The sequence below is a fragment of the Nilaparvata lugens genome, chromosome 1 (assembly GCF_014356525.2).
Source record: "Nilaparvata lugens isolate BPH chromosome 1, ASM1435652v1, whole genome shotgun sequence".
In the NCBI taxonomy this organism is placed as follows: domain Eukaryota; kingdom Metazoa; phylum Arthropoda; class Insecta; order Hemiptera; family Delphacidae; genus Nilaparvata; species Nilaparvata lugens.
In genome coordinates, this window is record NC_052504.1 from 46352490 (window position 1) to 46372201 (window position 19712).

The 19712-nt window shown below is 33.2% G+C and overlaps 1 protein-coding gene across 1 annotated transcript; it reads right to left on the reverse strand.

Moving 5' to 3' along the window:
* Window positions 1-1604: 1604 nt before the first annotated feature.
* On the reverse strand, window positions 1605-18173 carry LOC111049975 (F-actin-capping protein subunit beta). Its single transcript, XM_022336190.2, is given in 6 exon segments — window positions 1605-5325; window positions 7930-8178; window positions 9483-9682; window positions 13589-13761; window positions 17969-18116; window positions 18119-18173. Coding segments are annotated over 5 exon segments (813 nt in total). The 5' UTR covers window positions 18168-18173; the 3' UTR covers window positions 1605-5325; window positions 7930-7935.
* Window positions 18174-19712: the final 1539 nt, after the last annotated feature.

The window sequence follows — 19712 nt, forward strand, 5'->3', positions numbered from 1 at the left end:
GATAATTACTTATCCAGCTGAGAATGAGGAAGAAGTGCTTATTTGACATTTTACTTATTTATAATTCTCATGACATTAAAAATACAATATAAGGCAAGAAAAAAATAAAGCTCAAGACCTCTCATTTTCATAAATGATTTGTCCGAATGAAGGTTAATTGTTTTCATAATTTAACCACAGATTTCACTTCTCACAAGAATTTTATTTTCGGAACGCCAGTTACATTTCATCAAACCGAATTAGACAGAGTACGATAGATAATCGACAATGGATTTGGAATAATAGAATGAAAAATACGTTTTTAAAAATAACCATTTTTATTTCAACTTTGTTATTTTTCTAGGAAGATTGCAATAAATTATTCAATAACTAAACTATTTATACAAGTTATGCAAGAACTGCATGAATGAATCATGATAATACACATTCCACTACTGTTAATCCATATTATTCATTTCAGATTAACACTTATGGCTATGATTCTTTCCAAGTCACAATGTTCTGAAATAACAATGTAGATGGATAAAGTGACTGCTATGATGTGAACAAAAAATTACGATGTCAATTTATTATGATTTTGTCATAGAATGAACAATTGTTTTTAATTAATAATAAGTATTACAATGTTCTTGAATATGAAATTAGAGAATCTAAACAATGACTGATTTTAACAAAAATATTTAAGGCTTTTAATTCTTAACATTTAGGATACTAATTGATTATTGCTTATTGAACTTCTATTGAAGTTTCAGTTCAATATTTTTTCATAAAATTAATTTCAACATCTATATTAAATTTATATCTTCAAATTTTGAAAATTTAATCATATTCAAAAATCATTGTTTTCAATAGTATAGGTATAGGTGAAAGGTCGAGGAGTCAAGCTTTTGGAGAAAATAAGGCATTTATTTGAAGTTTATCATTTTCATTTTGAAATTGAAATCCCAATTGGGTTTGGGAAATTGAAGCTAATCTCTACATAAGAAAACACTGATGTGAGCAACATTTTTAGAGATAATGAATATAAAAAAACAAGGAAAATCAGTTTCACAATAATTTTTCACTAGAGGTGCATTAAACTGGGTGTAGAATATTGAATGATTCTATGCTATTCTAACCGGCAGTATTATCAGCGATAGCTACAAATGTTAATAATTTACAAGCTAATATCAAATTTTGTGAATCAACTCATACTGATTGAGATTCGAATCACAAGATTTTAGAAAGCATCCTTTTCTACAAAAAATATATGGAATAATGGTATTCGTAATTTTCAATATAAAATGCAGGATCCAATTTTACATTTTCTTAATTTATCATTTTTGTATGAGTTGGTTAATACATCTCAATTTTGACAAATACAATTTAATAGCATGTATATTTCAAGTTTTTTTCGAAGGACAAAGCAAAATTTGGATGGTAAAGAAGGATTTGAGGCCTATCTGCAGCTCTGACAACATTCCCATTTCAAGGGAAAATTCATTGAATTGTACACTGTACCAATATCTAAAAAACAATACATTAGATCTATTGTACATTTTCACATCACATAAAAAATATATAGATATCATAATTTTAATTGAAAATTTGATTTATAATCTGAGGTGATCACGGAGTCCTAAATGGATTTTGCAAAAATGTAATTCAAATATCACTCTGAACATTGAGTATCCATATTTCAATTTATCATCAGTTGAGTGATCAAAGTAGTTCAAACGAAAGTAAAAAGATAACAGAAGATGTCCGTGTTTAATATTAATTCCAAATAAATTATTCAACTTTCTATATTTTGGGTAAACTTTTTACTAGTTCTCAGAATACATACATGTATAATGCATCATAATGCTAGGCTTGTAACCCAAACAGGCATAATTTGTTCAATGGATCAATAATGAAATAAACATTAGCAAGGCAATGCAGATGGAAATTTACACTGTACGCACAACAATACTGGCATTTATATGGAATTTTTTAATTATTGGATTTTTTATAAAACAACTAACGAGAGGATGTCATAATGTTATGAGAATGATAATGATTGATAAAGGACAGATATTTCAATTACATGGATTCACAATTGGAAAATATTATAATACAATCTTTCAGTATACATAATACAAATAACAATGTTAAATTCTATATTAAAAGGCAATGCTAAATGTAAATTTTAGAAAATCCTCAGGACAAATGGAGATTTACAAAGGAACAAGCATCGTTTTATCCAATCCTCTATCCCATGCTCCAATATTATAATAACAATCAAATTAATGATAATTTCATCTAAAAATAAGATAATTGACATAAAGCACATTTTAAATACATTTGCTCCTTTAAAAAATGTACAATTAAACTTGAGTAATAAATATAATGAGAATGTTACAATAAACGCACTATGTTATGGCAATGCATCATATTTTATTCCAGCCGATAAGAGGAAAAACGTTTCTCATGAAATGTTCTCGGTCTGTTCTCACTTTTGGCAACCGAAACCACCTATAATAAACGTCATGCCCAAACAATTGACAACACTGAATTTTCACAAATTCTGTAAAATGATAAAAAACAGCTAAATGAATTGACTATGGAAGATTTTGAAAGATATCATCTCATCATCAGGTTGAAACAGAAAATGAACCAAGCGTGTGTGAAAGACATAATTTGTTTGCTGCTCCCTGGCTTCAAACCTGATGAAATCTATTCGTGTCGAGAGTGTGTTCGGTGTGTTTCTATTCGGTACCGAATTTAAACCGAATCACCGCTTCACATTTATCGGAATCGACCAACCAAAAACGAACCGAACCAAACGAATCCGTATTTGTGTGAAACTAGCCTTACTCAATTCTAATCTATCTTGGACATGGAATAAAGAGAAGAGTGGGTGATCGCGGGGCAATAGAACGAGTACCAGCCGGTAACGGTGCTTTTGCAGATGATGCCCTCATGAGCTTTTTGCTTGTGCGTGGGTAATGAGGAAGTGCGAGCGTTGAAGCATTGAAGCATCGACCTGGCCGGTGTTTCGATATTTTTTTTAATAAACACAAATCAGCTATCTTTGATACATCTGTTACACTGCTTAGCAAACGTTATAACATAGAACAAAACTGATGCAACAAAAACGTTAACTGTGCTTACGCATTACGAATATGTATATTTGGCATGGATCCACTTGTAAGGAAAGTGGTACCCTGCAGATGTTTAAACAGGTAAGACGAAAGATAATCGATAGACTACACCCACTAAAGGCAAGAATTTCCATACCAAACAAGCTCCAAATCAAATGATAAACCTACTTGTGCACGGCATTTTATTATAGGTGGCTAAGCTACGGGCCTCATCATCATCGAGCCATTAATCTCTCTCCTTTTTTCTTAGCCGTCTCCTTTTAAGTTTTCCTTCAAGACGGTTACAAGATCGTCACTACCGACGCATCTCAGATACCTACTTGAAACGGAAAGCTGACGTTTTGATGTGAAGCGCTCCTCGTCTGATCCAATGAATAAGTCTAGGAAACCGTCACATCCAAATATCAGTTTTCTCTTCCAAGTATTGAAGAAGACATCAACATCGGCGATATTATAATTGTCTCGTAGGAGGAGGGAAAAACAAAAAAGCTAGACGACGATGAAGAAGTGGAAACCCTCAATATATACCCAAGAAAGGTACATTCTAGGAGCACGATGACCTTACTTACGTAAAACGCGAAGAAAAATCCAAATGAAGGTTCAAACAGATCAGTTCGTTTAAAGCAAGTTTGGACGGACAATGCTAGTAGAGATAATTGCAACCACCAAAGGAGCAGTTATGATATAAGAAAAGAGGAACTCCCTCCGAAGATCTATACTGTAGAATTGTTATTCTGCAGGCAAAGATGTCCAGTTTCTCGAAGTACGAACACTGATTACAGAGTCAAACATTTCACGGCTCATCTTCCCATTTGCGGGTGTAAGCTTTGGGACCTCGTCCGTACTTCCTTCTTACCCTAGCCTTGAGTGAGGCATTCTCACTTCTTATATCATAACCGCGTGTGTTAATGAGCTCCTTTGGTGTTTTGGAGTACAGTATTGTTCTTCTTCGACAAACAAGCCATGACCCCACATATCTACTGAATTAACTTTCCGTGTCCGTCCACACTTGCTTTGAATGAACAGATATGTTTAAACCTTCATTTACGTTTTTCTGCTATATGTATGAGTCGTTGGATTTCGAATCATCTACCGATTAGTTTGAGGTGGTTTCTTCGCTTTCGATATAGGTTCTGCCATCGTGCTCGAAACTTGAGCCTTTCTTAGCTATAGGCTATATTTAGTGTTTCTATGGTCTTCATCGTAATCTAGCTTTTTTGTTTTTTCCTCCTCTCTTTCTTGGCTATACCCTTCGAAATGTTAATTTATTTTCATATCGTCACTATCAAGGTGCCCTTCGATATTTGAACGGAAAGCTGACTTTTTAGCTTTCTTCTCTTCTTCTAAACTTCTTTCTATGAAATTGACAACCTTCCTGCTCTATTACAATTTCAGAATGGAAAAGAGTTACAAAGCGAACATTCAATGCTCCTATTTACAACATTTCAAAGAATACTCTCCATTAAATATGATAATTACTTTTATGTATTTCAACGTATTAGATTAGTTCTGAGACATATCAATATGAATATTTAAATATTCACCATACAAATCCAACTTAGAATTAATATTGTATTAGTTCTGGAAGTGTGGTTTATTATAGTGTGGTTTTAGATAACTTCAATATAGTAAATTTATTCTAACTGACTAAAGCTCATTCATTTCTTTTGATGCTGATGTCAACTTCAAGACTAAGCTTCCAATTAAAATTCAAGTAACTGACTTTCCTTTTTTCATTAAAAACAAAGATAAACTTTATCAGAATTAGAAACCTGTAAACATTTGTTAATAAGTTACCAATAATATAATAAGTTATCCAGTAACCAAAGTAACTCGTCCGGTTACTACCACTTTAAATACTAGTAGTTATTGTACTTTTCAACTATGAATAAATGCATAACAGGAAAACGTTTTTATGTTATTTCATTGGTTGGGGAATGTTAGGGCAGAGTGTTATTGGTTTTCAGTCTGTAGTACACACGAATCTAAAATATGATGCATTATATAGTTTACAAATAATAATTAAATAACTGATAATGCATAAAGCAGAATATAAGAGAATAGAATTGCACAAATAATAAAACTTAGAAACGAGAGGTTGGGCGTGACAAGATCAGTCAACTTGAAGTACACGCCAAGTTGCGCCGCCTCAGTCCACTTAATCTGCTTCACACCACTGATAGTCATCGTAATCATCAATGGGCTGCAAAAAAAATATTTGTGAAATAGATAACCTACTTAGGTATTTAGTTGGTTTTTGCTGAGGATGATGCTTACATAAACCCAAGGATTGGGCTCAACACTCAGTAATTGCATAAGATTACTTCATTCACATAAATATACAGGTTTGGTGAAAAGTATGGAAACAGCTTGATGTTTCTGTTACAAGGATAATTTGACAATATGTTTCATTGGGGATCCTATTTGTATAAAAAACGACTTTTCTGTCGGTTCAAAATGTTGGTCCGCCATCTTTAATACAACTTCATTTTTTAAATGGGAAGGTGGTCATATGATATAATCATGATTTCGATACAGAATTATAATAGAAAGTTAATGTCGAAAACCGCACATCGATATCTCAATAGTTTCAAAGTTATTAACATTGAAAAATATCAATAAATCATACAAAAATGAAATAAATGCGTACATAGAAAGTAGAAAAGAATATTCCAAACTATCAAATTTCACCTTTTCAAGTGGCAGTTAACACTTGAAAGTTTGATCTGTCAGATCTGTATGTACTAATTTATTGGTATTTTCAAATGCAAATAGCTATGAAACGATTTGAGATATAGATGTGCGGTTTCCGCCATTCATTTTCTCTAAAAATTCTGTATCAAAATCATGTAACTTATGACCACCTTCCCATTTCAAAAAATAGATGGCGACCAAAATTTTGAAGCGACAAATATTAGTTTTTTATTCAACGAGGATCCCCAATGAAACATATTGTCAAATATTGGAACAGAAATATTAAGCTCTTTGCATACTTTTCGCCAACCCTGTAGCCTCTACATTACAACATATATATGCGACTTAAACCAGCTAGTCACTTCCGACGCAGGTGAGCATTAGTTTGTGTGCTTTTGCAGGTCAGCTCAAACAGAAAAGCTTTGCATGTCAGCCGACAGAGCGCTGCCTGCGTTAGTGGCTGGTCTTAGGTCAAATTCTCACTGAACGCCACTTTTTGCCATTTCCATTCCACTCCTATATGGCGTTTTGCCACGCCCCTTCTGTTTGCATTGAAACATATGTTTACATAGCAATTGAAAAATGCAGGGTCACAACACCGTCACAACCGTGCCAAGTAAGCGCCACGCCACTTCAGTATGAATTTGGCCTAATTAATATAATTAATTATTGAATATAATTTATTACATGATTTTGAAGATTATAAACTAAACAGCTATACAATATTAAGAAGAAGGGACCCGATTTGATGATGTGATAAATATTATGATTTATAAACACAAAAAGGAGGAGCTGGAAAATATCAATGTCCATTCCAAGGAAGCAATGATAATACTTGACCGATAATGTGATATAAGATGATTAAATGATTTTTAGGTGGGTTCCAACCAACCGGGCAGTAATTTTGAAGCTTAAAAAGTCATTTTGAAACTGTCAGTAGAGCTGGTCAGCCAGATTTCAACGTTTTAGTTAAGGTTTTTGGAGATCTGGCAATGGAGTAAGCAGTAGATATTTTATAGGAATTACACAATAGTGTACCTAATACTTTGATAGTGAAGATGATAATTTTGTAGGTATCCTTACTAAATGGAAAGACTTGGAACTGGTTTAATCCTCCAATCACTTGTTTACTGTATAATAACGTTAACTAAACTGTATACCAAATTTCATCGTTTTAGACGAATATAGGGGTATTCACAATGTTTTTTTAGCCAGCTAAATGCTAAATGTCTTTCGTCAAAACTCTGGATTGTGAACGCCCCATCTAGAAAACCATCTACTATTAGCTAACTGCAGTAGCGATCCAATCGGATAATTTGTGTAACTTAAAGATAGTTTGAAAAAGTAAGATCATAAACATATGGCTGCCGCTTTAACAGAGATAGCTAGAGTTAGCAGACTCAAACCTGTGATATCTGCCACCTCGTCTGTTAATTTTTTTCTAACGTACGTACCACTATAGCATTGAGTTAACACAGAGATAGAGATATCGAATAGCTCGACTTAGCCAGCTATCTCCAACATTGTGAATACCCCTTATGTACTATCTAAGTTTACATGAAACATTGTTAGCATTTTGATCATAATTCGTTACCATTTGGGGGCTTTAACAACCAGCTGATCAATCTCTGTTTCAACTGGGATAGATCAGCTTTTGTAACCAGGAATGAAACACATTATAATAAATGCCACCATAACTAATGTTAAAAGTAGATAGAACATTCAGGCCTTAGTTAAGTATTTTTTAAGATCACGCCAATGAATTGAATGAAAATGAAGTGAAAAGTCAATGATACTTTACAGTCTAATGGTGAAGATGTTAGGCCTACTATGACAAATATTTTTAAAATAATATGAAAATAATAGAAACTATCACAACCGTTGTAACACTTGTTCACTAGAATAACGAGAAATTCGTTTCTCATGTTAAACTACATTCAATCTCTATCAAGCATCAAATAAAAAGAGATTATGTAACAGCCGAATCTAGTTTATATTATTGTTAAATCCTCACCAACAAAAAGCCATACAAACAACTTTCAATAGATGGAAATATTTCAAATATTTTTATTGAATATTTGGAAAAATATGTTGGTTGGATTGTTTAGGTTACCTATGCTCAGTTTTCGACTGTCTTGGCGTGGCGCTTCTGCAGGGCGGCGGCGAGGTCCTTCTTGAGAGCAGCCTGGGCTCGCTGGTCGGACAGCGGCTGGATGCTGCGCAGTCCGTTAACAATGTCTTTCGTCTTGCTGAAGTAGATCTCGTTCAACGTGTTTCGGATCTTGTTCTCCATATCTTCTACCATCCGGCCGATGTTGGCTATGTGCGGCGACGCTTCAGATAGGTTCGAGTCTTCTTCTTTCTGAAAAAAGAAAGCAGTGAATGAAAGAATGCAATATCGCCTAAAAATGGCAATAGTTTCAAAATACATTATATACACACAGTATAGACAAAATATCCAAAACTTTGAGAGCACCGACTTGATTTGCAATAAAAGAGCACATTATTCAAAGTTAATTAATAAGAAGATCTCTCATAAAAATACATCATCAAACCCTCCACAGTTGGAATATGCTGTTATATACAATGCTATTAATGATCTAAGGCTGGTCACTAACGGTTGAACGAGCACGCACATACACAGTCGACTTACATTGTTTTGTCATTACAGGTTGTGATCACAGCGAAATGCTTCAAGCAAAATTTTTCGAAGTTAGGTTTTTTATTTCCAATTTATGTTTATTTTTTCTTCACTGCTCTATTTGAGGTTAAATTATTTTTCTATCATTATAAATCGTAATTTTCCAGAGGTTTATTTATTATTGTTATTGTTTGTTTATTTCGTGTTCGAAACTCCGGAAAATACATCCAATATACAATAATCACATCATCTGAATTACTCACTTTACTAACTTTCCCAATTTAAATATGTGATCTGTCTGTTCTATTGGAAAATTTTATATTACTAGAACTGGAAAATAGCCATTAAGATTCATTATTAGCCTAGATAAAATACTTCCAGCTAAACCGTAAGAAAATAGTCCGATGAAAATTGAAAGAAATGAGTCTCCCTTACCAGCCTGTACCCATAGACGTTAGGGTAAACGCGCACTAGCACGGCAAAGACCACGAGTGAGATCGTGCAGCCAGGACAACTTGAAATGATGTGGAGCAACGCGCACTAGTCAGACCAAGACACGACAGACGCACGACCACAGCAGTACGCTCTGGTCGCACAGACCAAGCGCGAGACCGGCTTGACGTTGCGGTCAAGCTTCCATCAGCTGTTATAGAACAACGCTCACTGCCTACAGTCAGTCTGCGACCAGGACTGTTGTTTTTAGTACTTTTACAGAAACTGTCTTGGTCTTGGTCGAGGTTGTGGTCTGCTGTTCCAGACTAGAGCTGGTCTCGGTCTTGGCCGTGCTAGTGCGTGTTTACCCTTACTAATTGGTCAGGAGTATTATCAGTATATAAATTATCATTTAAAATCAACTGTGGAGAACGTTGATGAACTCTTATTCAGCAACTATGCACTCATCTGTCCCAGTTTCTATCGGACTTTTTTCGAGCGGTTAACTATAGAACCTTATAATGTTCAAGACCAAGAGACCATTTTATTGAAACGAAACCAAGAATTTTTTTTTATAAAATTGAAGAGCTTACTTGTCTCGTTAAGCTACCGCCGAGGTTCATCGTTCCCGATCCGGTTTTGTTGGTTTGCAGCCAAAGCATGGCAGTTGATGTGAGCTTGTAGTGGGCATTCCTGCCGGTCGGCTTCTCGTTCACCTCAACCACGTGGATCGAGTCCCAGCAGCCTTTTATCTTCTTCGAACCATCACCAGCCTTTTTGATCAGTATCACACCTGAAAAAAACATTGATATTGATTAGGTAAACTTTTTCTGTTGATTTCAATAGTGGAGAGATAACAAATTTTAGACCTAAACAACTTGATTGAAAATTATAAATCTTTATATTAGTTGGTTTTGACTTTCTTTGAATAGGTTATCAGACAGCTTATGCCCGGTGTTTGACGAATAAATTGAAATAGCTATTTATGTATTATGAGCGTGAATGCGACTTTATTGCTTGAGCAACACAGTTTTTGCGGTAGCAATAAAGAAATTTCAAGTTCGAATTCGATACAAAATTTTTCTACAACTGCAGAATGGGACTACAAAACAATAAGAATTTTGATAATTTTGCTCAACGTATCCTTCCAAAACACGGTAGCCGAATGAACTTTATTGATTGAATGATACACAATTGATTGGAATGATTAAGGGAGTATATATATATATATATTATATATATATATATTTAGGTATCATTGGAATTGTGAAAAAATTTGCTAACTTTTTTGTCTCTTGTAAATTTTCTGTAAAATGGACGGTTTTCGAGATATTCGCCATCAAAAATTTAAAATGGCCGCCATTTTGAAAAATTTCAACGAAAAATTTTTTTTTTATTTTTTATAGTTGAGTCTTTATAGCATAAATATTCATGCCAAATTTCAGATCAATACAACATTTCGTTCTTGAGATAAAAATTTTTAAGTGAAAAAAACAAAATGGCAGCTATAAGGATAACCGCTGAGTTTTGGACACTTCAAATATGACATTTCTAGTCTCCTAGCATCCAGGTACAATACCCTAAAATTCTCGACACTACTTCTGAAACACCCTGTATATATATATATATATATATATATATATATAATATATATATATATACTACCATATAACCCCGACTACCATATCATTGGTCTTAAGTGAATTTTAAGGACATCGTAGAAAAGAGGACAAAATTTCACATTGATTTGAGGTATAAAACATGCCAAAGTCGATTATTGAGTAGTATTTTTTAGCGGTCATAGTTGAAAAAGAGTGATTTTTGAAGTTTTTTTGAAAACTTCAGACACATTTTTCTCGATTTTTTTTCCAGGGTACGAAATAATTTTTATAGCGCAAAAACTTCCTTTTTTGATTATCTTTCGAATGAGACCAAATACAGGTGTCTAGCTCAAATCCTCGAATCAGAATTTCAGTTCAAATTCGATTTTTAAACAAAAACGAGACTTATCTTCTTTGAGTGTGAATAATTGTCTACAATTTGATAGCTGTTTGTCGAGTGATTGAGGGCGTAAAAATACTTTTTCTATAGGAAATTTGGCTGAGAAATTCAATGAAACTGGTTAGAAGTTCGTATCTGCAATTGTTATTGAGATACAAGTTGAAAAAAGTTCAAAGTCGAGTTAAAATCTAAACTTTTCAAACAGTTTTTTCTTGATTTTTTTTCACAGTAACAATATTTTTCTAATAATGAAAAAACTTTGCCATTTTATAAACTATCGAATGAGTATAAATTTTCCAGGAAAATTTCAAAACTAGAGTGTTAAAAAATGAAAATTTTTAAGAAGTGCACCCTAAAGACATCTTTTCTTTGTTTTAAATTCATACCATTGAGATTCAATTGAGTGAGAAGAAAAATCAATCAGCTGCTCTGATAGAATAAAGTTTTTCAAATGCTCACCCAACAATAGAGACAATAATTCTCGCAGTCATTGTATGAAAAGTAACGTGCTTCCAGTCGGTCGATAATGATGTCTTTCCAGTCAATAGTCAAGTTTTCCCAGTTCGTTCGTTTGTGTTCCTGAGTTATTAAGTCTAGTTTTTTCATGAGTGTTTGTTTTTTCCAATTCACTATTTCAGTTTTGTTGTTTTCTGTTCCCAAGTTGATATTTTAGTTAGAGTATTGTTTTCGAGTGTAGTTTGTTTGAGTTTTTTTTAGTTTATTAGTATGATAGGCCTAAGTCTTTTTTACTCAAGTTCAATAAGTTATCAAGTCCGTGTTTATTATCGTTATCAACATGAAATTCTCCACAATTGAGTATACAGACATGCTATTGGTATATGCAGAATGTGAATACAACTCAAAAGAGGCGGAGAGACTTTACAGAAGACGCTTCCCTCATCGACAACATCCTTCTTTGAACTCCTCCTCCTCGACTTTGAACTTTTTTCAACTTGTATCTCAATAACAATTGCAGATACGAACTTCTAACCAGTTTCATTGAATTTCTCAGCCAAATTTCCTATAGAAAAAGTATTTTTACGCCCTCAATCACTCGACAAACAGCTATCAAATTGTAGACAATTATTCACACTCAAAGAAGATATGTATGAGACCTGTATTTGGTCTCATTCGAAAGATAATCAAAAAAGGAAGTTTTTGCGCTATAAAAATTATTTCGTACCCTGGAAAAAAAAATCGAGAAAAATGTGTCTGAAGTTTTCAAAAAAACTTCAAAAATCACTCTTTTTCAACTTTGACCGCTAAAAAATACTACTCAATAATCGACTTTGGCATGTTTTATACCTCAAATCAATGTGAAATTTTGTCCTCTTTCCTACGATGTCCTTAAAATTCACTTAAGACCAATGATTCTTGAGATATTGACGAATTAATGACTGGAGTACGCCTACTTGAAAAATATCGAAAAATAGATATATCTCGAAAACGAAGGTCGATAGGAGAAAATTTTACTGAACACTTTTTGTTGCAAATTGCATGTAGAATCTATGGTAGCCGGGGTTTACACCTTATCTGGGACACCCTGTATATATATATATATATATATATATATATATATAATATATATATATATATATATATTATATATATATATTACATTTGAGTGTTTCGCGGATGGATATATTATACGTAAAAGAATTAACCGGGTACATCCGTTTGTTTTGACTTACTTGAGTCTGACGTTTCGTCGCCATCGCAGACGACATCTTCTGAGGGTGGCGTCGACGATCGTCGTCGATCAGTGTGGATTTCGACGCCACCCTCAGAAGATGTCGTCTGCGATGGCGACGAAACGTCAGACTCAAGTAAGTCAAAACAAACGGATGTACCCGGTTAATTATTTTACGTATAATATATATATATATATATATATATATATTATACGTAAAAGAATTAACCGGGTACATCCGTTTGTTTTGACTTACTTGAGTCTGACGTTTCGTCGCCATCGCAGACGACATCTTCTGAGGGTGGCGTCGACGATCGTCGTCGATCAGTGTGGATTTCGACGCCACCCTCAGAAGATGTCGTCTGCGATGGCGACGAAACGTCAGACTCAAGTAAGTCAAAACAAACGGATGTACCCGGTTAATTATTTTACGTATAATATATATATATATATATTATATATATATATATATTATATATATATATATATATATATATATATATATATATATATATATGTGTGTGTGTGTGTGTGTGTGTGTGTGTGTGGTGTGTGTGTGTGTGTGTGTGTCCAATTATCGCAATTATTATCATAATTCAGGAAACGAATGCTCAAAAAAGATATAGAGAGAAAAGTTTTGAACAAAATGTTTGACCCCGCAGCTCTTTTTAGGATAGTAAGGGGGTGAACATATCAAAAATCCTCACGCCTACCTCCTTTGCTGAGGGGTAAAAAATTGTGTTCCAAACTTTTCCCTCTATAATCTTTCATTGACTGGACTATTATAGATGTGAAGGAAATAGAAATTGAGAAGTATCGTATTATGTAATGGGGAATTACTTTTGAGAAGAGAAATTTGTGATATCTGATGTTCACGAAGAACTTGTTTGTATGTACTGAGAAGGAGTTTGATTTGAGCAGAATGCTTGAGTTGAACGTAATTTGAGCAAAACAGAAACGTACACGTTTACAGTTTAATTCAACACCACTGTAAACAATAAACGTTACCTGCAAATCCGTGATCCAAGTCCCACAAATAAACTGAGGAAACGCCTCCTTCGAAATACATTTCTCTATATTGGTCGAATGCATGGTTAGCATCTATTTCCAATTTTCTAAGTCTCTCAGATGGCATCGAGCCGTCCTCAAGGGGAGGATCGTAAGTATTGCTCCATGGAGACCTGCAAAGAAAACAATATATTCTCAATAAATCAAAGTAGTCACACCATCATTATATTGTATTGTTCTTTGAATCTGATGATTCAGAAGCTATCAATAAAATAAAAATTGAGTTTGTGAAAGATAAAACAGTTGTAAAGCCAAAGCTCAAATTAGTCTTCATCAATATTGAATATGAATTATCTGATTTGACTTTCTCGGTAACTTGACAACCAACAAATGCCGTGAATCAAAAAAGTAGCTATATAGGCCTATTGACAAATACGGAAAATGAATTATCAGCAACATTTTATGCAAATTTTCTTATTCGGACATTTTACAAATTTCAAGGAAACCTACGTTGAACACACACACACACACACACACACACATTACTGCTAATTCATTATTCATGTCAATACAAAAATAAAATGAAAATACTCTTTTACATTTTCATTCAATTTCTTTATTAGAAACCAAATATATATATATATACAGGGTGTCCCACCAAGGTTGTAACAGCCGTTGACCATAGATTCCACTCAACATTTCTGACAAAAAATGTTCAGTAAACTTTTTTCCCATCGACCTAAGTTTTCGAGATGTATAGATTTTTCGATATTTTCAGAATATGCCTAATTCCGGTCATTAAATATACTCAATAACTCGAAAACTACTGGTCGAATTTCAATTTCAAGGGTATTGTTGGAAAGAGAAAAAACATTTCAAACAAGATTAATGTAATTTTATCTGTTGTTAGATATTTTGTAGTTTTTTTATTAGGGCTTAACTTAAAAAAAATGCTATTCTTCAAATTCAAAGTCAACTTTGTCTAGTAGAGAAGTGTTCGCGTTCATCATCATGAAATTTAACTTGATTGAGTACTTGAACATGTTATTGGTGTGTGAAGAGTGTGGATGCAATTCAAGAGAGGCAGAGAGTATACAGGAGACGTTTTCCTGACCGAAAACACCCATCTCTTAACACGTTGTTAATATTGACAGATGTCAAGATGGTAAGGGTCTAGGATCAGTTTCAAGTTACGAGAGGACGGTCTTAATTTCTGAAGCTTTTGAGAATCTTATTTTCAAGTATTTCGAGCAGAATCCTAGATCCAGCATCCGGTGGGCAGCTGGGGTGTTGGATGTTTCAAGAATAGTTCAAAGAATATCGAAGAAGAATAACTTTAGACCATTTCATGATACCCAGTTCAAGAGTTGAATGAGCCTGATACTGTTTTAAGGATGCAGTTTTGCCGTAGGATCTTAGCACAAGATTGTGTTTCAAACATTTTATTGACAGATCACAGATAAAAGTACGTTCAAAAGAACTGGTGCTGTGAATTTCCACAATACACATACATGGACCTTTCATTTTCCCTGCAAGAATAAATGGTGAAGTTTATATGGACTTTCTGGTCAATGAGCTTCACGTAAGATTTGATGGAAGACGTGCCTCTCAATTTGAGGCGGAATATGTGGCTCCAGTTGGATGGCTGCCTCCTTCATTCCCTCATCATGCTAGAAAAGTCCGTGTGTGGCTTGATAACAATTATGCTGGGCGGTGGATTGGCCAAGGTGGACCCGTAAGTTGGCCACCACGCTCACCTGATCTTACTCCAATAGACTTTTACGTTTTTGTGAAAAGTAAAGTTTACAGATAACCTGTAGAGAGCAGGGAAGAACTGATTCTCAGAATTCGATTGACGTTTAAAGTAATGAAGATACGGCCCAACGAAGTGAGACGGGCAACTCGAAGCTTGATGAAAAACAGCAGAAGTTGCATTAAACAGAAATGGATGCTATTTTGAATTCCTGTAAGCAGTGAGCATGATATAATATAACTTGATTACCATCTGAATGATTGCAACCAGTTTTTTTTTTTAATTCTGTCATTCATCTACTTTGATTATTTATTTTATTATTCTATGAATAAATTTTGTTGGATCTTGTAAAATTGTATGATAAATATTTTATATAGGCTATGTGCTAAAGAAAATAATGCAATAATCAGGTGATCTCACCCTTTTAGGATCACCACTTGATGCATGCTGTTTGTGAATTTCCTCATTTTGAATGTGCTCATTCCCGATATTAGCAGTTTTGAACACTTTATCATGGAATTTACCTTTTCGAATTTATACTCATTCGAAAGCTTATGAAATGGAGAAGTTTTTGAAATATTGAAACCACTTTAATTACCCGGAGAAAAATCGAGTAAAATCGGTTTGAAATTTGAAGAATGACATTTTTTTAAGTTTAAGCCCTAATAAGAAACTACAAAATATCTAACAACAGATAAAATTACATTAATCTTGTTTGAAATGTTTTTCTCTTTCCAACAATACCCTTGAAATTGAAATTCGACCATTAGTTTCCGAGTTATTAAGTAGGCTATAGGCCTATTTAATGACCGGAATTAGGCATATCCTGAAAATATCGAAAAATCTATATATCTCGAAAACTAAGGTCGATAGGAGAAAATTTTACTGAACATTTTTTGTCAAAAATGTCGAGTAGAATCTATGGTCAACGGCTGTTACAACTTTGGTGGGACACCCTGTAGCCTATATATATTATTATGATTCAGCATTGAAATATTTATTCATTTGCTGTTCCAAATTGCACTGACACTTCCAATTATTTATTGAAAATGAATGTTTTGAAATTTATAGACTAATCAATTCTTAAATTAAAGCTAGTATTTAAAATAAAATTAATCAATAAATTTTGAATGATATGCTATTTCTAAATACATTTTATTACATAAATTACCCAATGTATGCGCATCAATAATATAAATAGCCTAATTTGTTTGATCTATTCATATAAATTGATTGGAAGATATAAAATAATATAATCATATTATTCATATTGAAACAATATAATTGAAGGATAATTATGAATTCAAAATAAGAGCTTGCTCAAATTTGATATCTGAAAATAATAATCAGGGTTCTAGTAAATGCTTTTAATATTATGAGTATAACTGATTTGAATAAATAATTACTATCATTGTCAATAATTTGAGAATATTAATACGATATTTATTTGCCACCAAACAAGTAAACATGAAAATAAGCATTGTCATCAGTTTTTATGGGTAAAACCTATCTCAATGGGGGCATGGAACGGTCAAGGGAGAACATTACCTTTCTTTCAACGTCAGTGAAATGGAAAACAACAGCTGTCAAATCAAATAAATTTCCCAGAATGTTACATACAGAAATGAGAGTTACAGTAAAATAAGATATATAAAGGAAACCTCCTACAAGACTACAGGTCTGTGTGTAAGACGGAGTACATTATGATATATAATAAGATCTCTAACCATGATAACATGTCAACCCATGATAATATTCAACATTGGATCTGTTCTTGCCCCCATTGAAATAGTACAAGTAGCATAAGAAATATTTTCAATAACTACTTCAAAATCCAACTCTAGTCCACAAAATAAATCTCATCTCACATTGACTATTACAACTCGACATATGCATAATTTTAAAAATACCAAGAAAGTTATATTTACATGCATAATAGGCCTACATTATATGCATAGATCTAGAATAGTTACTCTATTATTATCCATTGGTTTTGGAATTGACTCATTCAAAATTGTAAATTGTGTTTCATGATTTTTCATTTTACCACACAAGGGGCTTATCCTTTGCTTCGCTATTAGATTGAGCATCAATATAAACTGGTAGGCCTATTTGTTTTCACGGTTTAGATATTTGTCGTATATTGATAAGCTTTGCACGAAACAAGTGCACCAAGAGCTACAGAGTATAAACTGTCTTATAGTTGATAATTAGAACGTCGGTGGACCTCCACAGCACAGAAATGGAGATCCCCGAATAAAATTTCACGTGTGGGATTAATACATATAACCGGATGGGGGCAAACGCTTCATTGCACAAGGATCAGAAATGTGCTAAATCTATCTGTCAAAGGGTCTCGCAGATGTATTGTCCTCTTTTGACCATTCCATGCCCCCATTGAGATAGGTTTCACTTGTTTTTATTCTTATACATAATATTTGTCATTTCCTCATGTAAGTAAGACAACTGTTTTCATAACTATTTTTTTCAATACACTAAAAATATTGTAATACCATAAGCAATAAGTATAAAATTGGGTAGGCTTTCCTGCACATGTTCTTAATCTTCAATAATTGAAAATATTATTTTATATATTATTAATGTTCAAAAATGCTTATATTTTGTACCTGTAAGAATCTCCATCCCTATTATAATCACAAAGAAGGTAATCCTTTCCGAATTCACGGTCTCTAGCAATTTTTAATGGCTGATCTACCGATGATAATAAGTCTTCGCATAAGTTTGGAACAAGATCAATCAAATCACTCAGGTTTTCTCTATCTGCTGGGGCGGCAACCTTCGCATTAAGTCTAATGCACTATCCATCTGCTGCTCCGTCTGAAAATTAATACACAAATTCCATTATCTGTTAATGTTTTGAAACTTTACTTTAACGAAGTTTCTAATTGGCATACACTGAAATTCTATTTCAAAACTTATTCTCAAAAAAATGTTTTGAAACACGATGAGAAATTTATACGGAAAACATTAATTAATTACATTTTAAAAACGTTTTTAAGAAACGATTGATCTAACGGGTGCGGCTGTGGATCGGGCGATTGATTATAATTGTTCAAAAATAAAATTCTAAAGATGTTCTGAAACAACATATTCGATAAATAAAATTCACAAAAATCTGTAGGCTAATTGAATCTCTGGAAGTGTGATAAGTAACATTATCTTGTTGGGAAAACATGTTATGGTAAACAGGATAACGACTAGGCCTAATTGAGTTTGAAGAAGGAAACTTCATTTCAACTGAAATTTTATATTTAGGTTATACTCAAAATATATAATCCTAAGATATTCTTGTTGAAACACCAAAATGTGATTTTGGAACTGTGAAGCATTTGTTTGTTCATTGTGGATATTCTTGAAATATTTAAATGATATGCCATACCTATTTGCAGCATTGAAAACCACTCAATTAAGCGCCGCACTAGTTATAAGATGAAACAAGTAAATACTACCTTATTTAGTTTTCAGCTATTTAGCAGTTGAGCATGAGACAGTGAAATATCAGAGTATCAACACTGAACAGTATGAAGGCAGATTATCACATATCAATATCAGTATCAGATACGTGCCCGGTCTTCATTTTATCTTATATTATATCTTTATAATTGAGTCATTGTTAAACCTTTAGAGACCGTTCGATGTTACGACATGCGCCGTTCGGTGTTGGGCATAAGTCATCTCAAGTGTTTGGCCTAAATAATGTTGCTTTTATTTTATTTGATGTATTGTTTAGGACATCAAATTGTAGGATAAAACTTGGTAAATGCATATGATCAAAGTAATTTACCTTACCTCTTAACTAAGTCAGACAAAAACAAGTTTTTATAGATCTAGTATTTTAGTATTTATTTAAATAATTCCATCATAGTAATCATAATAAGATCAACACCCGTAACATATCGGAATTTGTGTAGTTTACCTTAGTAAAAATATTAGGCCTATTCTTAAGTTTTTATAGGACTATTTATACGCAGCCCATTGAGCAGGTACAGTTAATTTAGTTATAATAGTGTTAAGAACTCATAGATACATGAGGATCCAGCTCAATAGAATAAGGACTCTTCCATTAAATTTTGAATCTTCGGTAAAGTATTGAACCTAACCTATAATTAGCGTTAGAGCTAGAAACAATTATTTAGAATACAAACTTTGAGTTCCAAATAGTTAGTATATAATGGATATTTAAACCATTGATATGAACGTCTATTCAATTTGCATAATTTTGCTATAGGCCTATTGATAACCAAAGTCTAGCAAGCCACACCCTCAATTACACACATCATCAATTTTTTAAAGATTTAATTGGCAACTTAAGATTGCACTGGCAATAGTATTGACAGTAGGAATGAAAAA